This window comes from Seriola aureovittata, chromosome 13 (assembly GCF_021018895.1).
Source record: "Seriola aureovittata isolate HTS-2021-v1 ecotype China chromosome 13, ASM2101889v1, whole genome shotgun sequence".
Taxonomy (NCBI): Eukaryota; Metazoa; Chordata; class Actinopteri; order Carangiformes; family Carangidae; genus Seriola; species Seriola aureovittata.
In genome coordinates, this window is record NC_079376.1 from 17,879,560 (window position 1) to 17,904,108 (window position 24,549).

General features: G+C 40.6%; 1 protein-coding gene across 4 annotated transcripts in view; it reads right to left on the reverse strand.

The window, feature by feature from the left end:
• Nucleotides 1-859: 859 nt before the first annotated feature.
• LOC130179906 (connector enhancer of kinase suppressor of ras 3-like) overlaps nucleotides 860-24,549 on the reverse strand; it is a 48,826-nt gene continuing 25,136 nt past the window's right edge. Inside the window, exons 5-25 of one of the 4 annotated variants that reach the window (XM_056393045.1) lie at nucleotides 24,323-24,364; nucleotides 23,325-23,444; nucleotides 23,061-23,120; nucleotides 22,236-22,304; nucleotides 21,953-22,099; nucleotides 20,390-20,514; nucleotides 19,709-19,896; nucleotides 19,515-19,601; nucleotides 19,172-19,422; nucleotides 16,930-16,967; nucleotides 14,935-14,977; nucleotides 9,621-9,674; nucleotides 9,037-9,076; nucleotides 8,363-8,532; nucleotides 6,829-6,902; nucleotides 5,126-5,197; nucleotides 4,147-4,211; nucleotides 3,597-3,721; nucleotides 2,983-3,337; nucleotides 2,377-2,567; nucleotides 860-2,231 (exon numbers count right to left, since the gene is read on the reverse strand). In XM_056393045.1, coding sequence (XP_056249020.1) covers nucleotides 2,031-2,231; nucleotides 2,377-2,567; nucleotides 2,983-3,337; nucleotides 3,597-3,721; nucleotides 4,147-4,211; nucleotides 5,126-5,197; nucleotides 6,829-6,902; nucleotides 8,363-8,532; nucleotides 9,037-9,076; nucleotides 9,621-9,674; nucleotides 14,935-14,977; nucleotides 16,930-16,967; nucleotides 19,172-19,422; nucleotides 19,515-19,601; nucleotides 19,709-19,896; nucleotides 20,390-20,514; nucleotides 21,953-22,099; nucleotides 22,236-22,304; nucleotides 23,061-23,120; nucleotides 23,325-23,444; nucleotides 24,323-24,364 — 2,517 coding nt within the window. In that variant the 3' untranslated portion in view covers nucleotides 860-2,030. Of the gene's footprint in view, nucleotides 2,232-2,376; nucleotides 2,568-2,982; nucleotides 3,338-3,596; nucleotides 3,722-4,146; nucleotides 4,212-5,125; nucleotides 5,198-6,828; nucleotides 6,903-8,362; nucleotides 8,533-9,036; nucleotides 9,077-9,620; nucleotides 9,675-11,750; nucleotides 11,831-14,934; nucleotides 14,978-16,929; nucleotides 16,968-18,117; nucleotides 19,423-19,514; nucleotides 19,602-19,708; nucleotides 19,897-20,389; nucleotides 20,515-21,952; nucleotides 22,100-22,235; nucleotides 22,305-23,060; nucleotides 23,121-23,324; nucleotides 23,445-24,322; nucleotides 24,365-24,549 lie in introns of those variants that run through there. The other 3 variants (XR_008829341.1, XM_056393047.1, XM_056393046.1) reach the window with 3 other exon arrangements.

Genomic DNA, 24,549 nt, shown 5'->3' on the forward strand with positions numbered 1-24,549 from the left:
TATTTAAAAAAACCAAAACAAAAAAAAAAACCCTGGAAATATCACATTGACATAAGAATTCAGATCCTCTACTTATTACTTAGTTGAAGCACCTTTGGCAGTGATTAAAGCCCTGATTTTTTTGGTGTTGCACAGCAAGCTTTGTACACCTGGATTTGGGGATTTTCTACCAGTCTTCTCTGTAGCTCTTCTGTCAGGTGGGATGGGGACTCTGTGGGCAGCCATTATCAAACCTCTCCAGAGATGTTGGATTGGGTTCTGGCTGGGCCACTAAGGACATTCACAGAGTTGTTCCTAAGGCACCTCTTTGTTGTCTTGGCTGTGTACTTAGGGTCATTGTCCTGTTAGAGGGTGAACATTCAGCTCAGTCTGCAGTCCTGAGCCCTCTGGACCAGGTTTTCATTAAGGATATCTCTGTACTTTGCTCTGTTCAGCTTTCCTGCAAACACAAGTCTCCAAAATGTTTTGTAGCCTTCCCCGGATCTGTGCCTTGATACAGTCCCGTTGCTGAGCTCTGCAGGAAGTTCCCTTCTCCTCCTGGCTTGGTTTTTGCTCTGATATGAATTGAGACCTTACATAGACAGGTGTGTGTCAATTCCAAATCATGTCCAATCAGCTTTACCACAGGTGACTCCAATCAAGATGTTGAAACCTCAGAGAAAATCAAGAGAAATGGGAGACACCTGAGCTAAATATCTTGTGTCATGGGAAAGGGTCTGAATACTTATCTAAATAAAAAATTCTTAGATTCTATTTTTGCATTCTCATTACAAGGTAGTGAGTGTAGATTGATGAGGGAAAAACTAATTTAAATGATTTTTGACCACATGAATCAAAATTAAACCAAAATGGGAAAAAGTTCAATCATTTAACACTTTATTTCCCTATATACAAGCAATCACACTCACATTCATACCAGAAGAGATCAAAGAGAATTAACATCACACATCCATTTACAACTATTTACGCATAGTCTATTCAACACACACAACAGATGAATTCAGAAAAAAATGCATCTTTGTGCCTTGAGCTTGGTTGGGTCACTACCAGTAGGTCTGTCAGGACCCCTCTAGTGACCTGAGCTTCTTGTTGCTCTCTGGAGGTGTGGCTGGGCACAGTCACATAATGCCTGATGTATATAACTGTATGACCTCCTACTCATCTGCTTATGTTGTACCGGTACAGGGTTTGGGTTTGCTGGCCCAATTTCATTTTTTTCCTGAGAATTGTCTACCATGCATCCTATGTTTACATGCAAATGATTGTACTAAATCCTGTCTCAAGTCCAATGACACTGGTTACTAATAAAGTATTTATCACATTTGTAATAAAATATATATGAAGTTTTCTGTTGCTGTCAATGTTTGTTGTTTGTCATTATGGTTGGAACTCTTCATTTGAAACAGTTTGTTTTGGTTTAGTAGAACACAAAACCACACAGCCTACTGCTGAAATTGAGCTTTTCTGTCTGGGAAGTCTTAATGTTAAGTGTGGTGATGTAATTTCTGGGGCAAACAACATGCACAAATCATTTCCAACAAGTTCTGTGAAATGCAAGTGTAACAGGCTGTGATGGTGCATGGCACCAATAAGAGATTGAAAACAGATAAAAAACTTTGATCACTGATGAAATCAAAAAAGATAAAACATGTTGTAAAAACGAGTGTTTTCCATGCAGAGAACAATGGATCTATTATTTCAACGTACTCCATCATTCCACATTTTAAAACAATTTATGCATAGGTTCACAGAATTACATAATGAAAACAAACAGTAAAAGTAATACTAAAACACGTTTCACATTTTAATGTGACCTGCTATTCATATACTGTCTGCGTCATCTCCATTTAGGAACTAAAAACACTCTTCTTCACTGATCCAGTTAGTTGTTGAATAGCACTTAGAGTCCGCTGTCATGGAAAAGTAGTCTCAAATGAAAACATCAGTGTGTGTGTGTGTGTGTATCCAAAGTATGTGAGGGTGACGTCCTCAGAGTCCAGACATAGTACAAAAACAGTCATGAGGAGTCTTTATAAACTGGTCTCCACTACTGGAGCAGCACTGACTGATGCTGCAGCTTTTGTGGCCTCTGATGCCACCTGCTGGTCCTTTCTGACACAGATTTCCTGCACCAAGAGCGCATTGGCCTCCTTCCATTCTCTGAACTTGTGTGAAGTAAGCTCCTGGTCACACAGCACCTGTTCTATTGCCTGTAGGTCCGCTTCTTTTGACTGAGACAGAAAAGAAAAACAAAAAGACAATGAGAAAAATGAAATAATGGCATAAAGTACTCCCAATTCTAAAAAATCTACATTGTTTTGCATTGTATTGCAATTCAAGCAGGGGAAAAACAGACTTTGAAAACAGAACACATACCTTTAATGTGCTGTTGAGTGCCCTGATAAGGTGCAGTTTATCATTGAGGGTATGGTTTTTACAGCGTTTTATGAAGGACGCCCTGAATTCCCTTTTTGTGGATGGTTTACGATCTCCTAGCGGCGACAGGCTGGCCTCTTTTAGATGATTATACAGCGTCTCCATCTCATCTGAGCTCTTCCCACGATTCCCTGAAACAAGATAAGGTTTCACTGTATCACCACCACACACATCACAAAGCTTACACTGAGTCAAAGACAAAGCAAAATGCAGTTAAATGACATACAGATCAACAATATATCAGTGCTGCTTAATGGAACAAAATCTGAAACAACAAAAATATGCCAGCAAATACATTACCAACATATCTTACTCTGAGAACAGATGTTATCCAGAGTTGTAAGAAACAGGACATGCCCTCTACTAGCATGTTTTCTTACAACAAAAAAATGAAACCTAAAACAGCAGAAATCTCAATTACAATCTCTTTGCTCAACAAACAGAAGAGACTGAATCAAAGGTTTAAGGCAAGACAATAAGGTTAGTTTTTAAAGTATAAAGGTCACAAAACCACAACTGAATTAAAGGAGTAAAACAAAGTCTCACCTTCATCTTGAGCACCTAAAGCATCCCTCTGTGCCTCCCCCTCTGCAGCAGGGCTTTCCTCATTAGACCCTGTTCCTGAAGAGCCCTGGGGAGCTGAGCTCTCCAACACCTGGGAGTCTTCCTCCTCCTCTTCTGTCTCCTCTTGTGGAGGTTGATGTGAGTGTACTTGAGCTGAGCACACCACTGCTGTTTCCCCAGCAGCAGGAGACGCCTGCGAGACCAGGTCCAACCAGGACTGCCGGTGCTTGGAGAGCGAGGAGGCGGAGCCCTGCGATGTCATCGTACTGACGGGTGAGGAGAGTGAACCGTTTACTTCGCTGGGGACTGTGGAGGAGTAAGGGGGAGGAAGGGTACCCTGAAAGACAAATACTCCACGGTCAGATGTAATAATCTATTGTAAAGTAAACAGGGTTTTGTTCAGTTGAAAACAGCAGTTTTATTACATTTGGAAAGAAAGAAATGATGTGCATTTTAACACACAATTTCCCACTCAACCACAATAAACACACTATGAGAAATTAATCCAGTAGCTCCAATGTTTGGTGAATGGCAGGCTCCTATAGTTGTGACTGATGGCTTGGTGTTGACTGTTTATAGCCAGAGCCATGACTGACCTGATGTGTGCTACCAAGCGGTGCAGATGCATCCACAGAGTCCCGCAGAGTCTGTTCAGAGTATGGTGGAGGGGGAATCTCCGTGCTTTCAGTCTCTTCATGGTCACTGGCTTCACTATAACACTCTAAACAACCAAATGTGTGTGTTGGGAGGTGGGGGTGATGGGACAACACACACAAGATTAGAAACCAAATGCAACCAGAATCCAGAGGAAATTCCATTCATTTTTTCTTATTTTGGCTCTAAAATAACCAGAAAAGTTCTGTACTGTTGTTGATTGAAAACTTTTTAAGACATCCAAGTTTTTCATTTGGATGTGTTAAGTTAACTTGTACATAATCTTTTGAGCTAAGAAAATTCTCAAAGCTCTCAGGAATCCATTTCCTGAAAAAACCAAGAAAAAAAAAATCTATTTCAAGATCAAGTGAGTAACGTCAAAAAAGCATTTTTGTCACACTAAAATCAAGACATCTTAAAGGAAGAGGGTTTTCATCCAACAACAGTGACAGGTAACAAAAAAAAAAAAACAGATTTGTCATGAGTGCTCACCGGCTGCAGGGTTTTGTTCTGTTGGCTCATACTGAATGGAAGCTAGGCCAAGCTTATTCAGCCATCTGAAAAAAAAAAAAAAAAAAAAAAAAATCAACTCAATAATGTCTCTGACAAAACAAGAGAATGAATAAATAAGATTAGGTCAAAACATAGTATATGGCTGGACTGGTCAATGTGCACAATTGAGGATATAGTTTAAAACTGGTTTGGAACTGCTGTAAACAACTGACGTCATCGTGTCCTATTTGCACCCTGCCTAACGACAGCTGGTTTCAACCTGAATGCTCCTCTCCAACTCTCTGTGCTCACATACAGTATTATAATACAGTCCAATTTCCAACAAAGCTCATTTACATATTTTCTGTTTCTGTTGTCAGACAAGAGAACAAGTTTGCAATGCATGAAATGCAGCCCATTAAGCTACATTTTAACTTGAAAGCCATTTCCAAGTTGCTGCTCTGCAAGTCTCTAGAATCCTGAACTGTGATGCTGTCAGAAAGTTGGAGGTGACATAGAATTTTTCTTATTTAGTCTCTCATTCAGCACACAGCCTCTGTCTGGGTAACAAACTGCTGCTCCACCTCTCTGCCGCTCTCTGAAGAGAATAGACATGAGAGAGGGAAGTACTGGCAACTCTCTGCTAAGTAGCCAAGGTTTGTCCAAAAGTCTAGCAACAAATGCGCTAATTTGGCAACACTGCAGACTGTAAACAACCCCATGATAGAAACTGTTAATGCCAATTCATTTTGAAAGAGCAAACAGCCAATGGAGGAACTCCAAATCAGTCACATGGCATTCAGCTGAGCAACAGTGAAACTCTGATTACTCAACTCTATCACTCAGTCAGTCAGTCACAGACATTGTGCTGTAGTCAAGCCAAAAAAAAAAAAAAAAAGACAAAGAAAAAAAAAAAACACACATACATACTTACAAAAATACAAAAATACAAAAAATGCTGTACTGTTATGTGACTTACACGTTCATCTCCTCATGGCTTTCCGCAGCAAAATAAAACATCATGACTTGTGGGTGGCAGGCTTTAAATGCACTACAAGAGGAAAAATAAATGGAAAGCAGTTAAGACAGGATCAGACAGAAGACAGAAACAGTTTGAGTTAAACTCTACATTTATTCCACTTCAATTATCATTTTGAGATCATTTTAGTACTATACACTGCTTATGGGACCACCTTCTATGTCATTTTGATCCAACAATAGATATACAGTGCAATTAGAAAGTATTCACATTTTGTGTTGTCGCAGCCTTACGATAAAACTGTTTAAATAAAATTTTCCCCTCACAAATCTAAACCAATAACCCATGATGACAAAGCAAAAACAGAATTTTAGAAATTTTGCAACTTTTTAATAAAGTTAAAACTGAATTCATATTGACAAAAGAATGAAAATCTTTTCCTTATTTGAAGCACCTTTGGCAGCGATTACAGTCAAGAAGAACCAGGACCGTCAGTGCACAGCCATTTTCAGGTCTCTCTAGAGATGTTGGATTGGGTGTAAGTCAGGGCTCTGTGCCACTCAAGGACATACACAGAGTTGGTCCACAGTCACTGCTGCATTGTCTTGGCTGTGGGCTCAGGGTCATTGTCCTGCTGGAGAGTGAACCTTCGGCCCAGTCTGAGGTCCTGTGCACTCTGGACCAGGTTGTCATTAAGGATATCTCTGTACTTTGCTCTGTTCAGCTATCCCTCAACCCCGACAGTCTCCCTGTCCATGCGGCTGAAAAACAACCTCAAAGCATGATGCTGCCACCACCATGCTTGGGATGGTCTTGGGCAGGTGATGAGCAGTGCCTGCTTTTCTCCAGACATGACACTCCAGGCTGAGAGCAAACAATTCAATCTTGGTTTCATCATTCCAGAGAATCTTGCAGCTTTCATGGGTCTTTCACCGAGGACAGGCTTGTCTCTGGCCACTCTGCCATGAAAGCCCAGACTGGTGGAGTGCTGCAGTGTTGGTTGTCCTTCTGGAGGTTTCCCCCGGGTCTCTGGAGCTCAGCCAGAGTGACCATTGGACGTTTGGTCACGTATATTACCAAGGCCATTCTCTCCAGTTGATCAGTTTGGCCGAGCAGCCAGTTCTAGAGAGAGTCCTGGTTGTTCCGAACTTCTTCCGTTTAAGAATTATGGAGGCCACTGTGCTCTTGGGATCCTTCAGTGCAGTAAAAAAATTTGTAGCCTTCTCCAGATCTGAGCCTCGATACAATCCTGTCTCTGAGCTCTTCAGGCAGTTCCTTCCTTCCTCACGGCTTGGTTTTTGCTCTCTACGCACTATCAGCTGTGAGACCTTATATGGACTCCAATCAAGGTGTAGAAACATCTCAAAAATGATGAAGAGAAATCAGAGGCACCCGAGCTCAATTTCAAGTGTCATTGCAAAGGGTCTGAATACTTACAGTTTTAACTTTTTAATACATAGAAACATTTCTAAAATTTTGCTTTTGCTTTATTATTATAAACCACATGAGTATAACTGACTGTAGATTGATGAGCGGAAATTAAATGATTTAAGCACAAAGCTGCAACATGACAAATGTGAAACAAGTGAAGGGATCTGAGTATGGTTCTTTTTTAATCCAAACCACAGGTAGTGGGCGGTATATAAAATCTGATTCATTAAACCAGGAAACATGAACAGAGGAGAGTATAACTATGAGCTTACTGTTTCTTCTTGCACTCTATGGCTCTATCGATCATGAAGTTGGTGAGGTCAATGTAGCCCTCGGCTTTTTCTGCCTGCAACACACAGATTGAACAACAGTTAGCGTTAAAGCAAAATGATGAGTTCAAACCACTTCCTGACAATGACACCTGCCGTTATATTGCAGCAGCAGGCTACTTCTTCTATTTTCTCACACCATGGGATGGTGACATACAGTAGATCTGACTGAAGTCATCATCATACCAGTAAATCAAACATGTCAGTATGCCTGTATCAGGGCCTGATGGGCTATTAGTGACACCGTCACCGTCAGGAAACACAATGACAAGGCTTGGTGGTTCCTGCAGTGACAGGCTGACAGGGAGACAGCTGTGGCAAAAATAAGTATGATTTATGTGCAGCCCACCACTGCCTCACACTGCATCTGCGTTACTTGTGCGATGTGTTAAATTCAAATGAATCACTGCAGCACTTCAAAAGACGTGTCAACAAAGTGCACCGTTACAGACTGTGTGCTAATTTTCATTTTGAATGTTTTTCAAAGCCAAATTTCTTTCTCTTTCTTTCTTTCTAAAACTTGTGTAAGAGAAATAATTCCTCTAGTAGATATAATCACCCTTTTCTGTATTTTTCACGATGTTCAGATTGAGATGTTGAGATCAGTTACTGTCTACTTTGTGGATTTTTTAAGGCCTCATAAAGCATATTCCTCTGTGCCATAGAGCTCCACACACGTTGCACTCCCTCACATTTCTTCATGATGACAAACATGGGCGATGTAGTTTATGTTGAGTCAATATCACATGCACTTGCTGCTGAGAAAACTCCCCAACAAGCACAACAATTTTTACTCTGGTTTGAGTAATGTCTGCTAAAACCTATAGTTGTCAGCTATCTTAGAGATTAGTAAGCTTCTTTTTTTTTTTATATAAAAAGGAAAGTATATTTTCATGACTTAGTTTTCTAGATTTTTATCTTCAGTACGAACCACTTAGCTTAAGTCTAAGAGCTACAGACAAGCTGAGGAAAATCAGAAAGTATAGACAGAAAGAAGAAAGAATATCGCCATCAATGCATCAAATTGTTAAACAATATCTCATTTTATCATTTAAATATATGTTTTTAATGACTTGCTTGTTGTTATTTCTTTTTTTCAGAATTATTATATTTACACTGTAAACCTTAAATAATCTGCTTAATGAGGTGAAACTAATTTGAATTTGAGAGAGCAAGGGGAGAGCTACAGAGAAAGGGTAGTGGGGACAGGTGGGTGGGCAGAGAGAGAGAGAGAGAGAGAGAGAGAGAGAGAGAGAGAGAGAGAGAGAGGAGAGAGAGAGAGAGAGAGAGAGAGAGAAGCAGAAAATTAGCTTTATTTGACACTTATTTTCTGTGTAACTCACGATTTGTGGAACTACAGTCGCAGACTGGATTTTCTGTTAACAGTGATGAGCTGTGGCAGCCACCACAGCGGTTAAACATGTCTAAATCATAAATGGGTCCCCTAATGAAATGGTGGCTTAGAAAAAATACTCACCAGATTGTTGCTGTACCAGTAGAGAGCTGTCTTCTTCAGCACAAACCAATATTTCTTCCATTTGATACCCAGGAAGCCTTTGCTCTCTTTCTTCCTGTACAGCCAGCCCTGGTGGTCTGGCTGACCCAGCTCTTTGACCGAGACTCGTCTTCTGCTCATCGTACCATTGCCTACGCACAAAAAGCACACATGCACATGAATGCACAGAGACCTCCTCCCCTCTGTCCACAGAGAAGCAAAGCCACAGAATAGTAAAGCTCAAGCAAGAAGTCTGAAATCCTACCACAAAAAACAAAAAAAAAAATCAATTTGAGTCCAAATAGGCCACTGCATTTGGTCAATAACCAGATGAGTCCTAAAAATAAAATTGAACAAACCCACGCAAAACCAGGAACAGTCGACTGGGTTCAGAAGTTGCGCTACATTCAGCCTACCTATTCTCGTTATCAATGTCAACACAAAAATTCAAGTTAGCTTCCCAGAAGAACCAAGCCAGTGCCATACAGAGCTAAAATAGATGAGAACTGAAGTGAAACTAGCCAAGCGTTGCCTAAAAGCCCTCTGTACACACTAATTGCCCTGCCACTTCACACACGCCCACAGAGGGGACAAATTATAGTTGCAGGCACACACACAAAGACAAATTGATGGGTTGCTCACTGGTGAAAACTTACCTCCTCGGCTCTTCTTCTTGGATTTGTGTCGGAGGGAGACCTTTGGAAGAAGGGCAGAGGATGTCAACGTGAGGTCAGAGTGTCACAGGCAGCAGAGCAGAAGAACACAATGGCAGTTTCAGGGCCCTGAACCGAAACGAGGAGGCTGTCTGGAACATCCTGTTTCTTATATCAAATGTCACATGCATTTTCTCTTTGCTGTTCTCTCTATCTCACTACTGATACAGATATTAACACACTCCTCTCTAACATTCTCATCTGAGACTTTTGGTCTTGTGCTTTATCTCTTTTTGCTCTTAATACTTTTTACTTCCTTGTGAATTAAACTTAAAAAAAGAAAGAAAGAAAAGATAGAGAGAGACCAAACTAGATTTATGGCAAGCTATTCATCTGTTGACGTATAAACCCTTGTTGCTATAAATATTTAACTTTGTCACCATAAAATAACAGAAGCAGAAGTATTTCTACCATTAAAAAGAGAGTGGAGTTTCTGTTTCATGAACAGCAAGAACAAGTCAACCTCTGATTCTGAAGTAAATGTCATACACACAAAAAAAACAAAAAAAACCAGAAAAAACACTTACTGGGTTGTAGTCATCAGCAGCCATAGATGGGGAGACAGATATGGGGAAGGCAGCCTATTGAAAGAAACCAGAAGACACAACTTATTCACAGAATAGATGTGTGGGTTGACACTATTACTACGCACAGATAAATGGGCAGAAAATTAACAATTTGCTGCTCCAGCGTGACAAGAGGAAGTGATGTCATGGGCAGACAGTACAGACAATGTTTCTCAATATAATTTTTTTTTTTTTTTTTCTGAAGTGGAGGAAACATAAATGTGAATTGAAAGCAAGAAGAAAAAGCTGAATTTCTCCTTATATGGAACTGGAAGCTGTGTCAGAAGTAAAGGTTTAAAACTTATAAAGTTAATTCTGATGAACAGCACTGACTCACAGCTGAAGAACCATAATGATCACTGTCAGCAGTTTCATCTAGCCCATGACACACATTGCAAGCACCTAGAAAAGTCTGAGACCACTTTGGTAAGCTTTTGGAGCCATTTAGATACCAATGTATTTAAGTAAGGTTGATATGATTCTGCTGCAGTTATCACATCTCGAAAAATGCTTTTTTAGCAGCACATAGAATAAAAAAAACAGTGAAACATTTTATACTGTGCATCCTAAATGAATGGTGACACAAAATATATTGAGAAATCCAAGTTGCCATTATTGACTAACTTCCTCTGCGTACTTTGAGTTCCTTATTTGAAAAATGACAAAGCTTCCTGGGACACAGAGAAAATATCACTGACAAGCTAACACTATACCACCCATTCAACAATTTGCCACCGTTAAAAGGCCTATCCGGATACAATACAACAAAAACCACAGAAAAGCGGTCTCAACCAATCCATTAACCTTCTTTGTGGATTAGAGATATTAAAAAGAGGCTGCCTTTCATACAACCTTGACATTACACCTTGTCAGATCAAGTTCTACACAAGGAAGAAAAAAAAAAACAAAGGAAAAGGAAAAAGCACAGGTGGTGGTCGGGTCACAGGGTCCTCAGTTCAACTCCTGCTGCAGTTGTTCGCATTCAATCACTAACTATAAACTCAATCTACAAATATCCCCAGTGAGAACAGGAAAAGAAGATTCATACCTGGTTCTGTAAAACTTTACAGATTCACCTCGAATCCACACACTTCAGATGAGTATCCTCTGTGACTCTAAAAACTCACACAATGACAGCAAATGGCTCTTACCTAAGCGAAACTTGTCTGTGTGTGTGTGTGTCTCTGTCTTGCACAACACAAATGCATCATAACTTATTTTCCGGATGTTTGAATGAACTTGCTGCCTTTGGTAGCTAGATGTTGATAGCCACATAAACCACAGCAGAAGCGTGACGGTGATGGTGCCTGTGTGTTTATGAGCTAACTTCCTGCTGGATCTTTTTTTTTTTTAGACATTGACAGTAACGTGAATTTCAGGTCTGAGATCCACCTTGAACTAACAAATGTGCAGATTTACTTGTGTTCTTTGATAATAATAAAAAAAAAAATTATCTTACACTCACTGTCAGTGTAGGTAGCAGCTATCTGCTAACCGCATACTATCAGTATATTATCTGTCTGTATTCTTTTTTGCGAAGACAATTAAATGTACAATAGCTCTTCAGAGGGACATAAAAATTAAAGCATAACAAGTTGGTTGTGCATGTGAAATAAAAATATAAATAAGTCTTAGAATCTATACAAAAAGAAAATAGAGAAATAAAAGCTAAACCCTACAGTAATGCATCATGCAAACTCAAAATATATGTAAAAGGTGTGTTTTTGTACAAGTGCAAGACATCAGCAAATCTACATTGCATCGTAGTTTCCTTTAAACTAACCACACAATGTAAACCTAAAACACATTTTTTAAAGTTCATATTCCTGAGATATATAAATAACCTGTAATTTAACCAATGGCACTGCACTTTAAATGAATGTCATCAACACAAATACAATTTTAACAGTGTTTATGAAAGTGAAAAAATCTTTAAAAATATCATGTCTGGCCTGTAACGTTTACGTTAGTCCCATGTTAAATTCAGCCTGTCTGCTTGTGGTCTGGTAGCTAAGCTAGCCAAACACGACACCTGCGGACACAATAATCACTATGAGATAGTTTTAACAGAAATATATAACAACACTGTACCTTCCACCATAATCTCAACGACAAAAGTTTGGCCCGAAAGGTCTGTTCAAAGTCCGACCAAACCTTGGCGAGCATGTCGGCTAAAAAACAAAGAAGAAATTCAAAGAAAGCTCGGCTGGTTTCAGGTGAGCTCAGGACCAGTTTGGGTGTTACCCCCTTTGTTACCCTCAAAGAAGGTATCATGACCCACGCTCACACTGATGTGGCAAAAATAGCTAATGCGCAGTTGTTGTTTTTTTGTTTTAGTTTTAGTTTTTTTAATGCAGCCATGGAATATGTGATATCTTGGCATCTTTGTAGGCTATTATTAGTCAGACGAAATTAATAGTTAATAATAATAGTTTATTTAATAGCACTCGCAGTTACCACGCGTAGCCACTAGGTGTCCCTAAGTCCCTGCTATGTAACAGCCGTATGAGCCAAAACTAACAATCTGGTGACAGAGGTAAAGCAAATGTAGTGGAGAATAAATTCAGGACGTTGTTTTGTGTTTAAATAACTTACACAAGGATGATATAACTTGTTATAGTTTATGTCATTAAGTTACATGAGTAAAACTTAGTCTGGACTGGAGCTCAGTCCAGTCAAAATATCTGCTCTCACCTGCAAATCACCACTTCAAATACCTGAATAGTAACTCACAATGAGTGCACCTTCATCAGCATGGAAGTAATATTAAGGTCAAAACCCAGCTAACCGAATGCCACACAGCATTTTTTTCCCTATAATTTCTTTGAGAATAATTCACAAAACAAATATGGTGTCCTTCAGAAAGAAGGAGAAAAACAAGTGTTTCGTGTTACAAAGTCCACTCATAGCTTAGGGAAGCTGTGGCCTGGCTATCAACAACCTTAGCTGTCTCAGCGGTGAGCTGGGGTTGTAGCCATAACATCACTGCTCGAGCTGTATAACTGCACAGAGATGTTGCTTGGATGCTCTGGCCTGCGTCTGTCTGTGTCAGTATGGCGGTAAACCAGCAGACACATTCCTGGGTCCTGCATTATTATAGTCTCCATTTCATTTCTACTTAAATAGACAGGGGCCTCTTCTCTCTTTCCACTTGTTATTGTACTGCAGAGAGTGGTCTGAAGTGACCATGAAGAGACTCCCCTCCCTTTATATCTTCCACATTCTCACACCATAGCTTCCTCTATGCTTCCCCTACAATTTGTCACCCTAGCTGTCTCATCCATTGCAAGTATCTCCCTTGTGTTAGACCCCTCAAAAGCATCACCCTTTAACATTTCAATAAAATCTGATGAATTAAGTGAAACATTTCAACACAATTCACACTCAACTCATTTCTGCATGCCACTTTAGGGTGATTTAAAGGGGCATTTTGCTGAGGCTGAGTTTTGGTGGAAGTGAGGTAATATTGCATGCGACTCATGTCAAAGGCCTGAAGGATTCACGGGAATGCAGATTGGTCACACCATTGTAGCGCTCAATCTCCCATCATGATCCATGCTGAGAATTGTCATGGTACTTAACTAATGTCCTACCCCTCCCACCCAGAAACTATGTGTGTGCGTGTGTGTGTGTGTGTGTGTGTGTGTGTGTGTGTGTGTGTGTGTGAGGAAGAGAAATGAGAGAGGGGGGACATAGAGTGGCTATTATTTAACAGGGGAATCTCACACAGTGTAAAGGGGGAAGGGTGCAGGGCTGGAAATGATATCAGATTCTAGCTTGCTCAGTTTGATGGAGCTGCATGTCCCTCCCTCTGCTGTAGGTGGTAACTGCCCAGTTGCCCTGCTGCTGATCACCACTTCAGTTTAAATCTTGCTACATGTGCACATTGGGTCATTATAGTTCTAAATGCAGTATTGAATGGCAGTAAATGAGGATCTGGTGTGAAAGGATTTTCCTGTGTGAAGCACATGTATCCATTCAGGTATGCACACAAATAAAGAAGCTAGTGACAAAGAACAAAAGCAATAAAATACTCCATTCATCCATGTATTCAATCTTCCATCTTATATAAATGCTGACAGCAAGGTCAAGGTTTTCTTGTTTGGTACAACAACAAGTTGCCATTGGACCATAAATCTGTAAAATGTGATTTGCTCACTTGCCTCAGTTGACTATGCACCTAATCCATCTGACCTTTGAGAAGGTGCATGAGTGGTATGTGCCACTGAGGGACTGACATTAACTCGTGTGTGTGTGTGTGTGTGTGTGTGTGTGTGTGTGTGTGTGTGTGTGTGTGTGTGTGTGTGTGTGTGTGTGTGTGTGTAAAGACAGGAAAGCAATCCTTAGTTTACACCTGTGGTGATTGCATTTATACATCTGCCATAGCTTATAGGTGCCAGATCAATTTTCCTCTAGCAGCACATTCAATGAGGAACAAGAGTCTACAGCTAGCAGCTCTGTGAGGCAGGGCTTTGAGCTAAATGCTAATTCTAATGCACTCACAGTGACAATGATAACATGCCGATATTTAACATGTTTAATATCCAGTTTACCGTGTTTATCATCTTAGATTGTAATGTTAGTATGCTAGCATATACTAATAGCACTTAACACAAAGTAAAGCTGAGCCTGATTGTAGTAGTCTAGCTATTTGGCCATAACTTGAAATTCTGAGCAAATAAAAAATATAACCTGATGATCTTGCAAAATAAAAAGCTCAGGAAGCAATCACCAAAATTACTACAATTTATCCTGAGGGCATGATGAATATCTGTACCAAATTTCATGGGAATACATCCATTGTTGAGCCATTTCACTCAGCCCATAGGTATGTCCAAGTCCTAGTGGTGCTAGAAGGAAAGTCAGGGGGATCATCAAAGTCTTTAGGATTTATTCCCTGGGGACCATGAATGACTGTACAACATTTCATCCCATACTAGGCGAGATACTCTGAACTTGACAAAAGAGGTGGACTGACCGACAGACATAACTTGCCATCCATAGAATCATGCTGCTAGTGTGGCTAAAAAGGAAGAGCTTGATGGTGTCAATTCAGATTGTGTGTGTGTGTGTGATGGAGAGAAATTGTGGTTGTTGTCATATGTCACTGTGAAATATAATGGGCCTGTAGCTGAGGCTTTTGATTTCACCACCTCCTGCCAAGGCTGAGGCCAGTGACATTCCTCATATTGCACAGCGTATGTATCAAACTCACACAGACTGAATGACTGCATACACTTCATTTTTAAGTCAGTTAAATCTGATAGCTACTTACTGCTTGAGAGAAGGACCAGGATCGTATATGTGGCTGATTATACCTGTAAGAATAGAATACATAGACATTGCAAGTCAACACATTAATGGTTTAAAACAACCTACTTAAGTTGATGTCAGTACTTTACGGTAATGTTGTCTTGTACACTACTTTAGATCAGACAAAAGTCTCTCTCTAGAAATTTTCCAACACATACTTACTACTTCCCAGCTCATTTGTAACCATTCATTATCTTTATCTAAGTTCCAGTCTGGCTTACATTGATTTGGCCTGAACAAAACAGATCCCACGGCGAGTGTTTAAGGTCGGAATTTAGTTGGTGTGTCAGTGGTTCTGATAATACATTTGGCAACCAGCCCCAGCAGCAGGGGTAGACAAGAAGCTAGTTCCCAATGCTCAAAATACTTGATTTACCTCAGCCGGGCCTCACCCTGCAATTTCACGTCATGAAATTGTCTCTGGCTAGTTTTTCCAGTCTTTCTATTGCTAACTTTTCTTGTGTTCTCCTCCTTCTGTCATCCATAAATTTTCATGTCTTTGTCGCCTCCTTAAATTACTAGTTTGCTAGAGGAGATGCAGATTTTTTTCCCTTTTTTTTTTTTGCAGGTGTTTTTTCAACTTCAAATGCTTGTGTAGATATGTTCTGCCTACCACTTAAACAGAATGGCTCCCACATTTTTTTTTTTATAGTTTTGATAAATGACATAGAGATGAAATTGATGCACCATCACATTTTATGCTTTGTCATCAGGAAACGGGTTTGTTTTTACAGATTACCGAGCCAAAATTAAAATGACACTTGATTAAATCCACCGTCAATCAAATTCTCATGCTCAAAACCCCCACCAACGATGAGTCAACTGCTTATCTGCCAGATTTACTATAGCATGTTTCTATATATTCTAAATGTGAGTAATATGTTTTGATTGAGCGTGCAAAAGACCGGATGTGATGTGCCTGTGTGCGGCTCTTAAAATAGAACTGCCATGGAGGGTGGGGGCACTGTGCAAGGCGTTTAGTCATTGATCACGGTGTTAACATGGCGAGTCACACCTCCTCAGGCCCTACATCCAAGACCAGAGGAGGTACATTTGTTCCACAGATGGAGCAGCAATCCTCGGATGTCGTCATATTTTGCAGTGGGATGGAGTTATTTATGGTTGGAAGCGCAGGAGAATCGAGATTTGTCGTAACGTGACATTTCTAAAGATTCTCCAGAATGTGAAGGTGTCTTGTGGGTGGATGGCAAAGTATGGACACACGAGACATAATGACGTCTAAAAAACCTAGAAATATATCTACCCATTTAATAATAAGCTCTAAATTGATAAGCTGATTTAGCATTCAAAGCAGTGGTAACTCATTTTCATGATGACAAATGACCATCATTTATTTACAGGGGTTTGATTGAGTTTAAATTTCTTAACTTTTAGTAGTTCAAGCATTGCCTCAGCTAAAAAAAGCAAATAAGATTTTGAGCACATTTAACCACTGAAACAGATACATTTAGATTTTTTTAGTTCTAATTATATAAAGAAATGTAATATAGGGTAGGAGTGATACTTTTTCTAGGACAAGTTCAGTTCTACCCATGTTGCTGCAGTTCCCAATAGTCTCAAGCAAACATTGATTAAGGTTACTTGTATACCATCACACTTGGATGGTAAAAACGGCTGTTTTTTTTTTACCTCAAACCTGTCACCATATGTTTCTGCCCTGCATGAATCCCAGCCTGGTTGTCTATGGCATATTTTCCCTGATGATAAAAGCAGCCCACCTGCTGACCCTACACCCTGTGGCTTGTTTTAAAGAGATTCCACAGCCTGCTGTCACTCCCTGTAAGAAAATTAGACCCACCCTGCTCTTATGTTTCTCAACTGACCTATAGACTATGCAACACTGTGTGTGTGTGTGTGTGTGTGTGTGTGTGTGTGTGTGTGGGGGGGGGGGGGTAGAGAGAGAGAGAGAGAGAGAGAGAGAGAGAGAGAAACTCACCGGTTGAGGAAGTCACTGCTAGAGTGCCAGTCAGGTCCCTGTGATACATAAAGATCTATGTGTTAACGCATGTTGGAGATGGAGTCTTTCTGCTGGTCTTCTTTCATCTTTTTGATCATAGCCAACATCCAACATGTGACTTTATGTGGTAAGACTTAAATGTTAAATGTAAAACTGCAGCATCATCTCTTGCAGGCAATGAAATTTTAAGACACATTTAATAGCACACAATTTTGTGTTGTGGCAAAATAGATCTCTTCTGCATGACAGGAAAAAAAAAGAAAGAACAAAACATTCATTACATTCGCATAACTCTGTTTGTGATTTGTGATAAATTAACAAAAAAATTATTCCACATGCACAGTCCACCAATAATTCAGCATATCATTCCTGTGCAGGCATAACATGTTAGTGGTTAGCAAACTTAGCAGTGGGTTAAACAGAGTGCAGGTAGTACTTAAGCAGACCACAGGTTTTCAGAAAGTGCAAATTAGTGAGGACCGCAGGCGACTATAGCTTGGCAAGCTTGGGCAGAGCAAGACATGGGGAAGAAGAGGTGGAGGAGAGATAAGAGAAGAGGCCCATCTCCATCAGTAAACTCATGCACAAAGAAACCCAGGCAAAGGGAAAAGAGGTGAGAGTGGTGGGTTGTTTTCGACAGCAGTCAGATCTTCAGCTCCATGATGAAAGGTGCTGATCCTTGCCCGGCAAACACTTCTTCAAATCAATGAAAATGGTGAAAGCTGTCAGGCAAAGTAATCCTAAGCTCACATTTAAATTTTTAAAGGGCAACATATGTGCAGGAATAAGGTTCCCTGATGGAAAACCTGCTTTGACCATATGGACCCCCAGCTGGAATTTAAAGTTCATCAAAGAGGTAAGTAGTTACATAATCATCACCATCTGAGACACATTGAAAAAGGTAACTTGACATTAACTATCCTGTTTCACTGCAAGCTTAAAAAACAGAAGCAGGGTTCACCTCAAAGGTCAAAGCGGGTTAGAAAGACAGCCGGCTGCAGCTCTCAGTTCAAGTTGATAACTAAAGCTGCCCATCAATTAAAACTAGAATAACAGTTCAGCAATGTAGTTTTTATAAAAATAAATCATTACCCCACATGCTACATTATAGTTACACTTAGAGCAGTAATTCCACACCCAATGGTAAAATAAAGACAATACAAAAGATCACTGAAGTAACTGCAATTTTTAATAAACGCTATTCAAATCTTACAAAGAGGCAGATAAAGCAACAACAAACACTTCTTCCCTGTATTTTCTTATATAATACTGTCATTCTGTCTCTTGTGATGTGTGGTCTTTCCATAGCATGAGCTAATAGAAGGCCATTTGACCTGTGTTTCCTATAGGACTGGTTCAAAACACTGGCTTTAAAAGACCAGTTATTACCGTCAACCAGCTGTATATATAGGCCCCTTTAGATGTAGGTAATTGCAGAGTTTACTGTGCATAGCTGTAAAACCAGCACAAATACTGTATTTGCTAGTGACAAGATATAAAGATCCTTTTACCAACCAAAAAAGCACTGTCAAGTCACTGTAAAGTGACTTTAAAAATCTTTCTGAAGAATATGCATAGCTTACAAGAGGCAACCATTGGCAGAGGGTAGTGTAACTAACTGATCACAAAAGTGTAATTTGAAAAAGAAAAAATAACATGTATAGCAAAAGCACAGTTTCACTAACAAAATATGCTGTTTGTTTCACTTAGTTTTATTTTTATAATTTATTTACGCAAATAAAATCAAAATAAGCAAATAGCTGAAGTGATATCAGGCATGTTTTCTGAAGTATTAAATAATGGTACCAGAGAGCATTTAAACTAAACATGACATAACTTAATATGTACAGAGGAGTCAAGAAACAGCACACAAGGCCAAAGTGTCCTAAACCTGAACAAACAGTATCCTCTTGAGGCAGAGAAGGGACTTGTAGTCAGAGACGAGGAGGATTGTGGGCAGTGTTAAAGGGGTGATGATATAATGTAGTGAGTACTACAGAAGCAAGTTTGGTTGAGGAGTAGTAGTTGGTAGTAGTAGTAACGCCAGGGAAATATGGAGGTTGGGGAGAGAGGAGTGTGAGAAAGCCCGAAGCTGCCAAAAAAACAGCTGGACGTTAAAAATCAAAGGCACTGAGGAAGGACACAAGACAGGAACAGGAAACCCTGGACAGGAAGCGCATCATCAGTGAGTCAATAGCTTAAGCCGCGTGATCCAACTGACCAGTAGTGAGCGTTCTGCTGTCGTGCGCTTGGAGACAGGGGCTATGGGGGCCTTCTTCATGTCCTCCTGGTAAGGGATGGTAGCGCTGTTGTGGAGGTCTGAGTTGGAGTAGTAACGGCTGCCCCGGATGTGATCCACTCTGACCAGGTGACGTTCCCCCGCAGGCCTGTAGGGGGGGGACACTGAGGGCACCTCCTCTGCTATGGTGGGAATCCTCTCATTGCTCAAGTATCTGTACAGCAGGTCTTCACCTAAAACAGAGACACAATGACAAGTTTATGAATATACTATACTTATAGCATCCTTGTCAAACCACAGAGGATGGCAGCATGTGTGTACATACCTTTCCTTCCCTGTGCCCAGGGCTTGGCGTAGGGATCTACCACTCCAACACAAGTATCCGCTGGCATGGACAGAGGCCGGGGCTTTCCTAGAAGAAAAAGTAATGAATATTCATGAATGATGTTATTTTATGACAATTTATTTAATATCCATCAGCGGAATATTCATAAGATACCCTGATGAGAAAATACTGACCACGCGAAGGCCTGTGCTCTCTCATTCTGGGCTGTATCACGTTGGCCGTGATGGGACAGCCGATGCTTAGCTTCTCATAATCTGCGATGGTGCAGCGTCTCCTGCTCTCCTGGTCCAGAAAGGAGTTGGGTGACTCAGAGCCCTTTGGTCTTTTACTAATGCTGGAGAAGGAGTCTGTTCTCCCCTCTCTGCAGGGAGAAACACATGCTCATTTATTTATGTTGCAAGCCTCGGTGTAAAGTCAATTAAATAAATATGACAAGGCGTCTAATTTCTTTTTAGAAATTCAGTTCTCTAGCATTTTAAGTGAAGTGGTCACGTTCCATCATCTTCCTGGAGGTGGAAGATGAAGCAGCTGTTGCATAAGGACTCTGGTGGTACTGGTGGGAGCGGAGTGGGCAAGCAGAACAGAATGTACAGTAGGAGGGGATTGAAGTAAGGCGATCACGGGCCCAGGACACACTCATTATCCACCAACCTCAAAGGCCTCGGTGAGGAGGTGTAGCAAAGGTTGACTGGATTGTTTACTGAGGGGTGGAGGTTGGCCTCCTTCATTCTTACCATTAGTTCTCTAAAGTTGTTTCGTAGCTTATATTTAGTGCTTTAATTTTTATAACCCAACTCATTGAATAAAACTTAATCTCTTTTAATAAGCTCTGCAAATGAAATGGGACAGCTCACCGTGGGGTGTATGGTACTGGAGGGGGAGGGGGGATGTACAAGTCCAGGATAGCTGGCTTCTCTTTTTTGGTTGTTCCGTTAGCTGAGCCGCAGGGAGACTGGGCTCTGATCAAGGAGGAATTGTTCTGGAAAACACAGCGTACAATAAAGAATCAGCGATTGAGGGTTTTCTGTTATCTTAGTTATGCTTCTGTATATAGATACATATTTGAGTTTCCTGTTGAGAACAAATTCAAATCAAATTAAGTCACTGCTTGCCGTTTTCTACAGTGTGAATATAATATAAATATGACTTGCTGGCAAATGGGAGGAGTTCACCAGCAGTGGTGAGACATTCAAGTGCTTGTGTGTGTCTCCCCCCACCCCGAGTATAAACCTTCTTGTTTGAGGTACGGAAAGATTGTAAGTGAAGTCCAAAATAGCTTGTGAGACATGTACTTAAAACTGCACTCATTTACCGCAGTTATGTTTCCCAACACTCAACAACACTGTGCCCTTGACTCAGCGGACCACTCTTCTTCCCTGTCTCATTCTCATCAGACCGAAATGATACATCAGATAGTACAGTGCAGTAGATGTCATATATTAATGACAACCTAAACATCCGATCTGGGATCTCATGAATCATTCCCTCCTTGTCTACTCCAAATAGTTCTCTTGTGTACAAATTATATAGTATTACAAAGCCAGCACCATTCAATCTTGAATCATGGTGTGTGATTTGTCTCTGTTTTGCCTTCTGGGGCGTTATTATCACAGATAAACTGAGATGGTTAACTGTGATACCTCTGTCTACTTGTTAAAACAAGATGCTGGTGGACATGTTGACATTGGCCACCCTTCTGCTGAGAGGCTCTTTGTTGTTGTTGAGAAACCCACTCTTATCTGATATCCTCTCATCTTGCTTTCTGAGGCTATAAAACCAAAAAAACGCATGCTACGCATGATAAGACAATGCCAGAGCCTGAATTTTGGTAGTCTAAGCATACAATGATCTTATTGTCTCCCTGTCAAAGGGGACTCAGGTGCGGAGATGTACTTAAAAGCTAAGCCAAGCCTAATGTGTTCACATGAGGGAGAACGGCAAATTGGATTACAGTCACATAATCGTATTAGCACAATATTTATCAGCTACCCCTGGGTCTTCTTTGAACAATAGACATTTGGGGTGTTTTCTCTTGAAAATAGTAACAGTAAACACAAATAACACTGATTGCTATTGTCTTCTTTAGATGGCAACATCTGGAGCGTTTGTTTCTAATAAACCAGATATAATCTAACCAGACTCAAACACTATACACTGGCAGCTTTATCTCCCAGACTGAATGACATCATCAGACAGAGTTTGTTTGCCTCTGATACTGCATCTGACGAAAACCTCAATGTTGTATTCAATTGAGCCGGCAGCACTTTCAGGGTGTCTCCGGGACACTTGTCCTAACTTGTTGTTTTGGAACCAACAACCTGAAAATCTGATAATTGGTTGACAATGACACAGGCTTTTGTTTACTTTCAAGGATGAAAGGAGCAAGAGTGTGTGCTTGTGGGCATGTGTGTTTGTACCTGAGGTACAGGGGGCTTCCAGCGCATGTTCTTGAGCGGGGCAGGGGTGAAACCTGTTGTGCCAGTGGGCCTCTTCTTGAGGAGGAGAACCACACCTTTGGGGTCCTCCCTCAGTTTGACAACCAGGTTTTTCAGCTGCCAGCCCACCTGGTTAACAGGATGTGTACATACACAGACATATACACAGTCAATTTCAATAATATTTATTGTGTGTGTGCGCTATTTACCATTATGTATGTTCAAATATGTAGATAGGGTATCTAAATAAAGTGGAGGTTCTCACCACTGTCTGCTGGTTAACCTGGATCACCTCATCACCTGCATGGATTTTCCTGGTCAGGTCTGCAGGTGACTAAAAGAGAAAACATACACTTATAAGGTCAAAAAACAATGTTTATACATCAATGAACCTGCTGCCAACACAAAACTGATTATCATAAATTAGAAGCTACTTTGTGCCTGATTACAACTGTTTCCGCCTTTGCATTCCCATTCAAAGAGCAAATATCTGAAGAACAAACACTCCAAGTTCAAAATCGTGAGAAAATCCACACGACTCTCTGTTGATGAATATCAGTTCCATTGTTTTTCATGTCACACAGATGTCAAACAAGATTAACTAGTCATAAATGCTGATGATTCAGGTCCTGATTCACAATTAAGGACCGGAGACGAGAGGATCCAACCGTGGCAGTGATGCTGCTGCATTAGTCACTGACTGGTTGTCTCAGTGTGGGGAGGTGTGAGGTGGTGGTGGGGAAATAGGACTTCTTTTTGTGGAAGCTGTTTGTGATATGTAGTGGTTACTGGAGTTCAGAAACAAACAATTCCCTTTACGGATGAGTAGTTCTTCACTCCCTCAGATACAGTTCAAGTGTGCCCTCAGTTTAGGAGGAGGAGAATGAAAAGGAAGATGTTGAGGAGGACGAGGAGGATGAGAGTGAACGGTTTAAAAAAAAAAAAAAAAAAGACCATATGCATGAGACATTAAAATAGCAAGACAAATTAGCAGTAAATGCTTTATCCGGTGATAAGACTCTGATTAAATTAATTCAGGCATGGAAAGGGTCTGAATGTATTCTTGTGGTAAACATATTGTTATACTTACATGCTCTGTGGTTCCCGTGATGACATGTAACCCATCGTAAGTAGACTTGATGTACATCCCCTGGGCAAAAAGAAAGAAAAAAAAAGAAAACACAAGACAACCTTATGGTCAAAATCCAATATTCCCAGAGGGAGACAAATGTATGACAGAGATGTGAGGGTCACAATTTGACACACATTGCATGCATTCCTGGTCAGAGACAGCAAGTTTAGGATTGAAAAAAAAAAAAGAAAAAAGAAAAAGAAAAATCCCAGCATTCCTTACCAAACCCTCTCCAGGCTTGATGTTGGTCAACTGGACTTCTTCCAAGCAGGCCGACTGGCTCATCAGGGGGTCAGAGGTGGTTCTCACGGTCTGATCACAGATGCTGTTCAAAATCTTCGACTGCAGAGGAAAAGGAAAAACAAAATGCACCCATGAATAAAAGAGGAAGCACAAGACTCCAGCAAACTTTTGATTATAAGTGAAGTGTGAAATCCTCTAATGGTGTATGGTGCCCTTGATAACCAGCAGAGGTATTGTGTGCTTTACATGTTTGAACAAGACAGCTTACACTGCTACTTACCTTATCTTTCATCAGTTTGTTGTCGTAATACCTGTGTACATGCCTCTGTGTTTGTATATTTGTGTTCAGTGTAAGGCTTAATGGGCTAAAAGGGACCATTAGTGTGCTATTAACTAGATGTACCTGTGCACACACAATACTGAAATCAGTCCTGTGCACACACCCCTTCCCTCTGCTTTGTCCCTTGCTTGTTTTAGGACACAAACTGTAATTTGTCATAATTAGAGGGGTCTTTTCTGTGGCACATTGTGTACATTTTATGCGGAAGAACTCAGAAAATGGGGGAAATTAAGATGCAGCACAGGCTGGGAACAAAGAAAAGAGCAAGACAATGCAAAACCTTACAAAGACAGCATCAGCTCTACTGTGACTTGTCTGAGAGAGAGAGACAGAGTGCTAGAGGAAGCCCACTGTTAGCCTAAGGAGTCTGGAGAGTGTTAGCAACAGGAAACACTGATTGATGGCCGGGGTGTGTTAGTGCCGCCTCCTCCACTGGCAATCCTATAGACCTGTCTGCACTATTCACCCAGAAAACTGACCTTACTGCTGAGAGCATGTCACATAATCTCTATGTAAAAAGACATTTACCCAAAAAAAGGAAAAAAAAAAAAAGATCCTTTTCCCTTATACAGGAAATCCTGGGTCCTCTTTAGTTTACATTTTAGGGAAACAAAGAGAAGAGATAAAGTTTACTTACAACTTCGAGGATCTTCTCTTCCATCTCGTAAACACTGCAGTCCTGTAGCAGAGAAGGCAGTGATGACAGATTAGACATGTGAGCAGTAAACAACAGTGAAGAGGAAGAGGTTATTCAATGGCTAGAGAGAGAAAAAGTATAGGGGTTGGGAAAATACGATATAATCAGCATTCCAGATATAGAACTGAGAAAAATGGAGAGGAGCCACAAATAAACAGCTTTTAGTT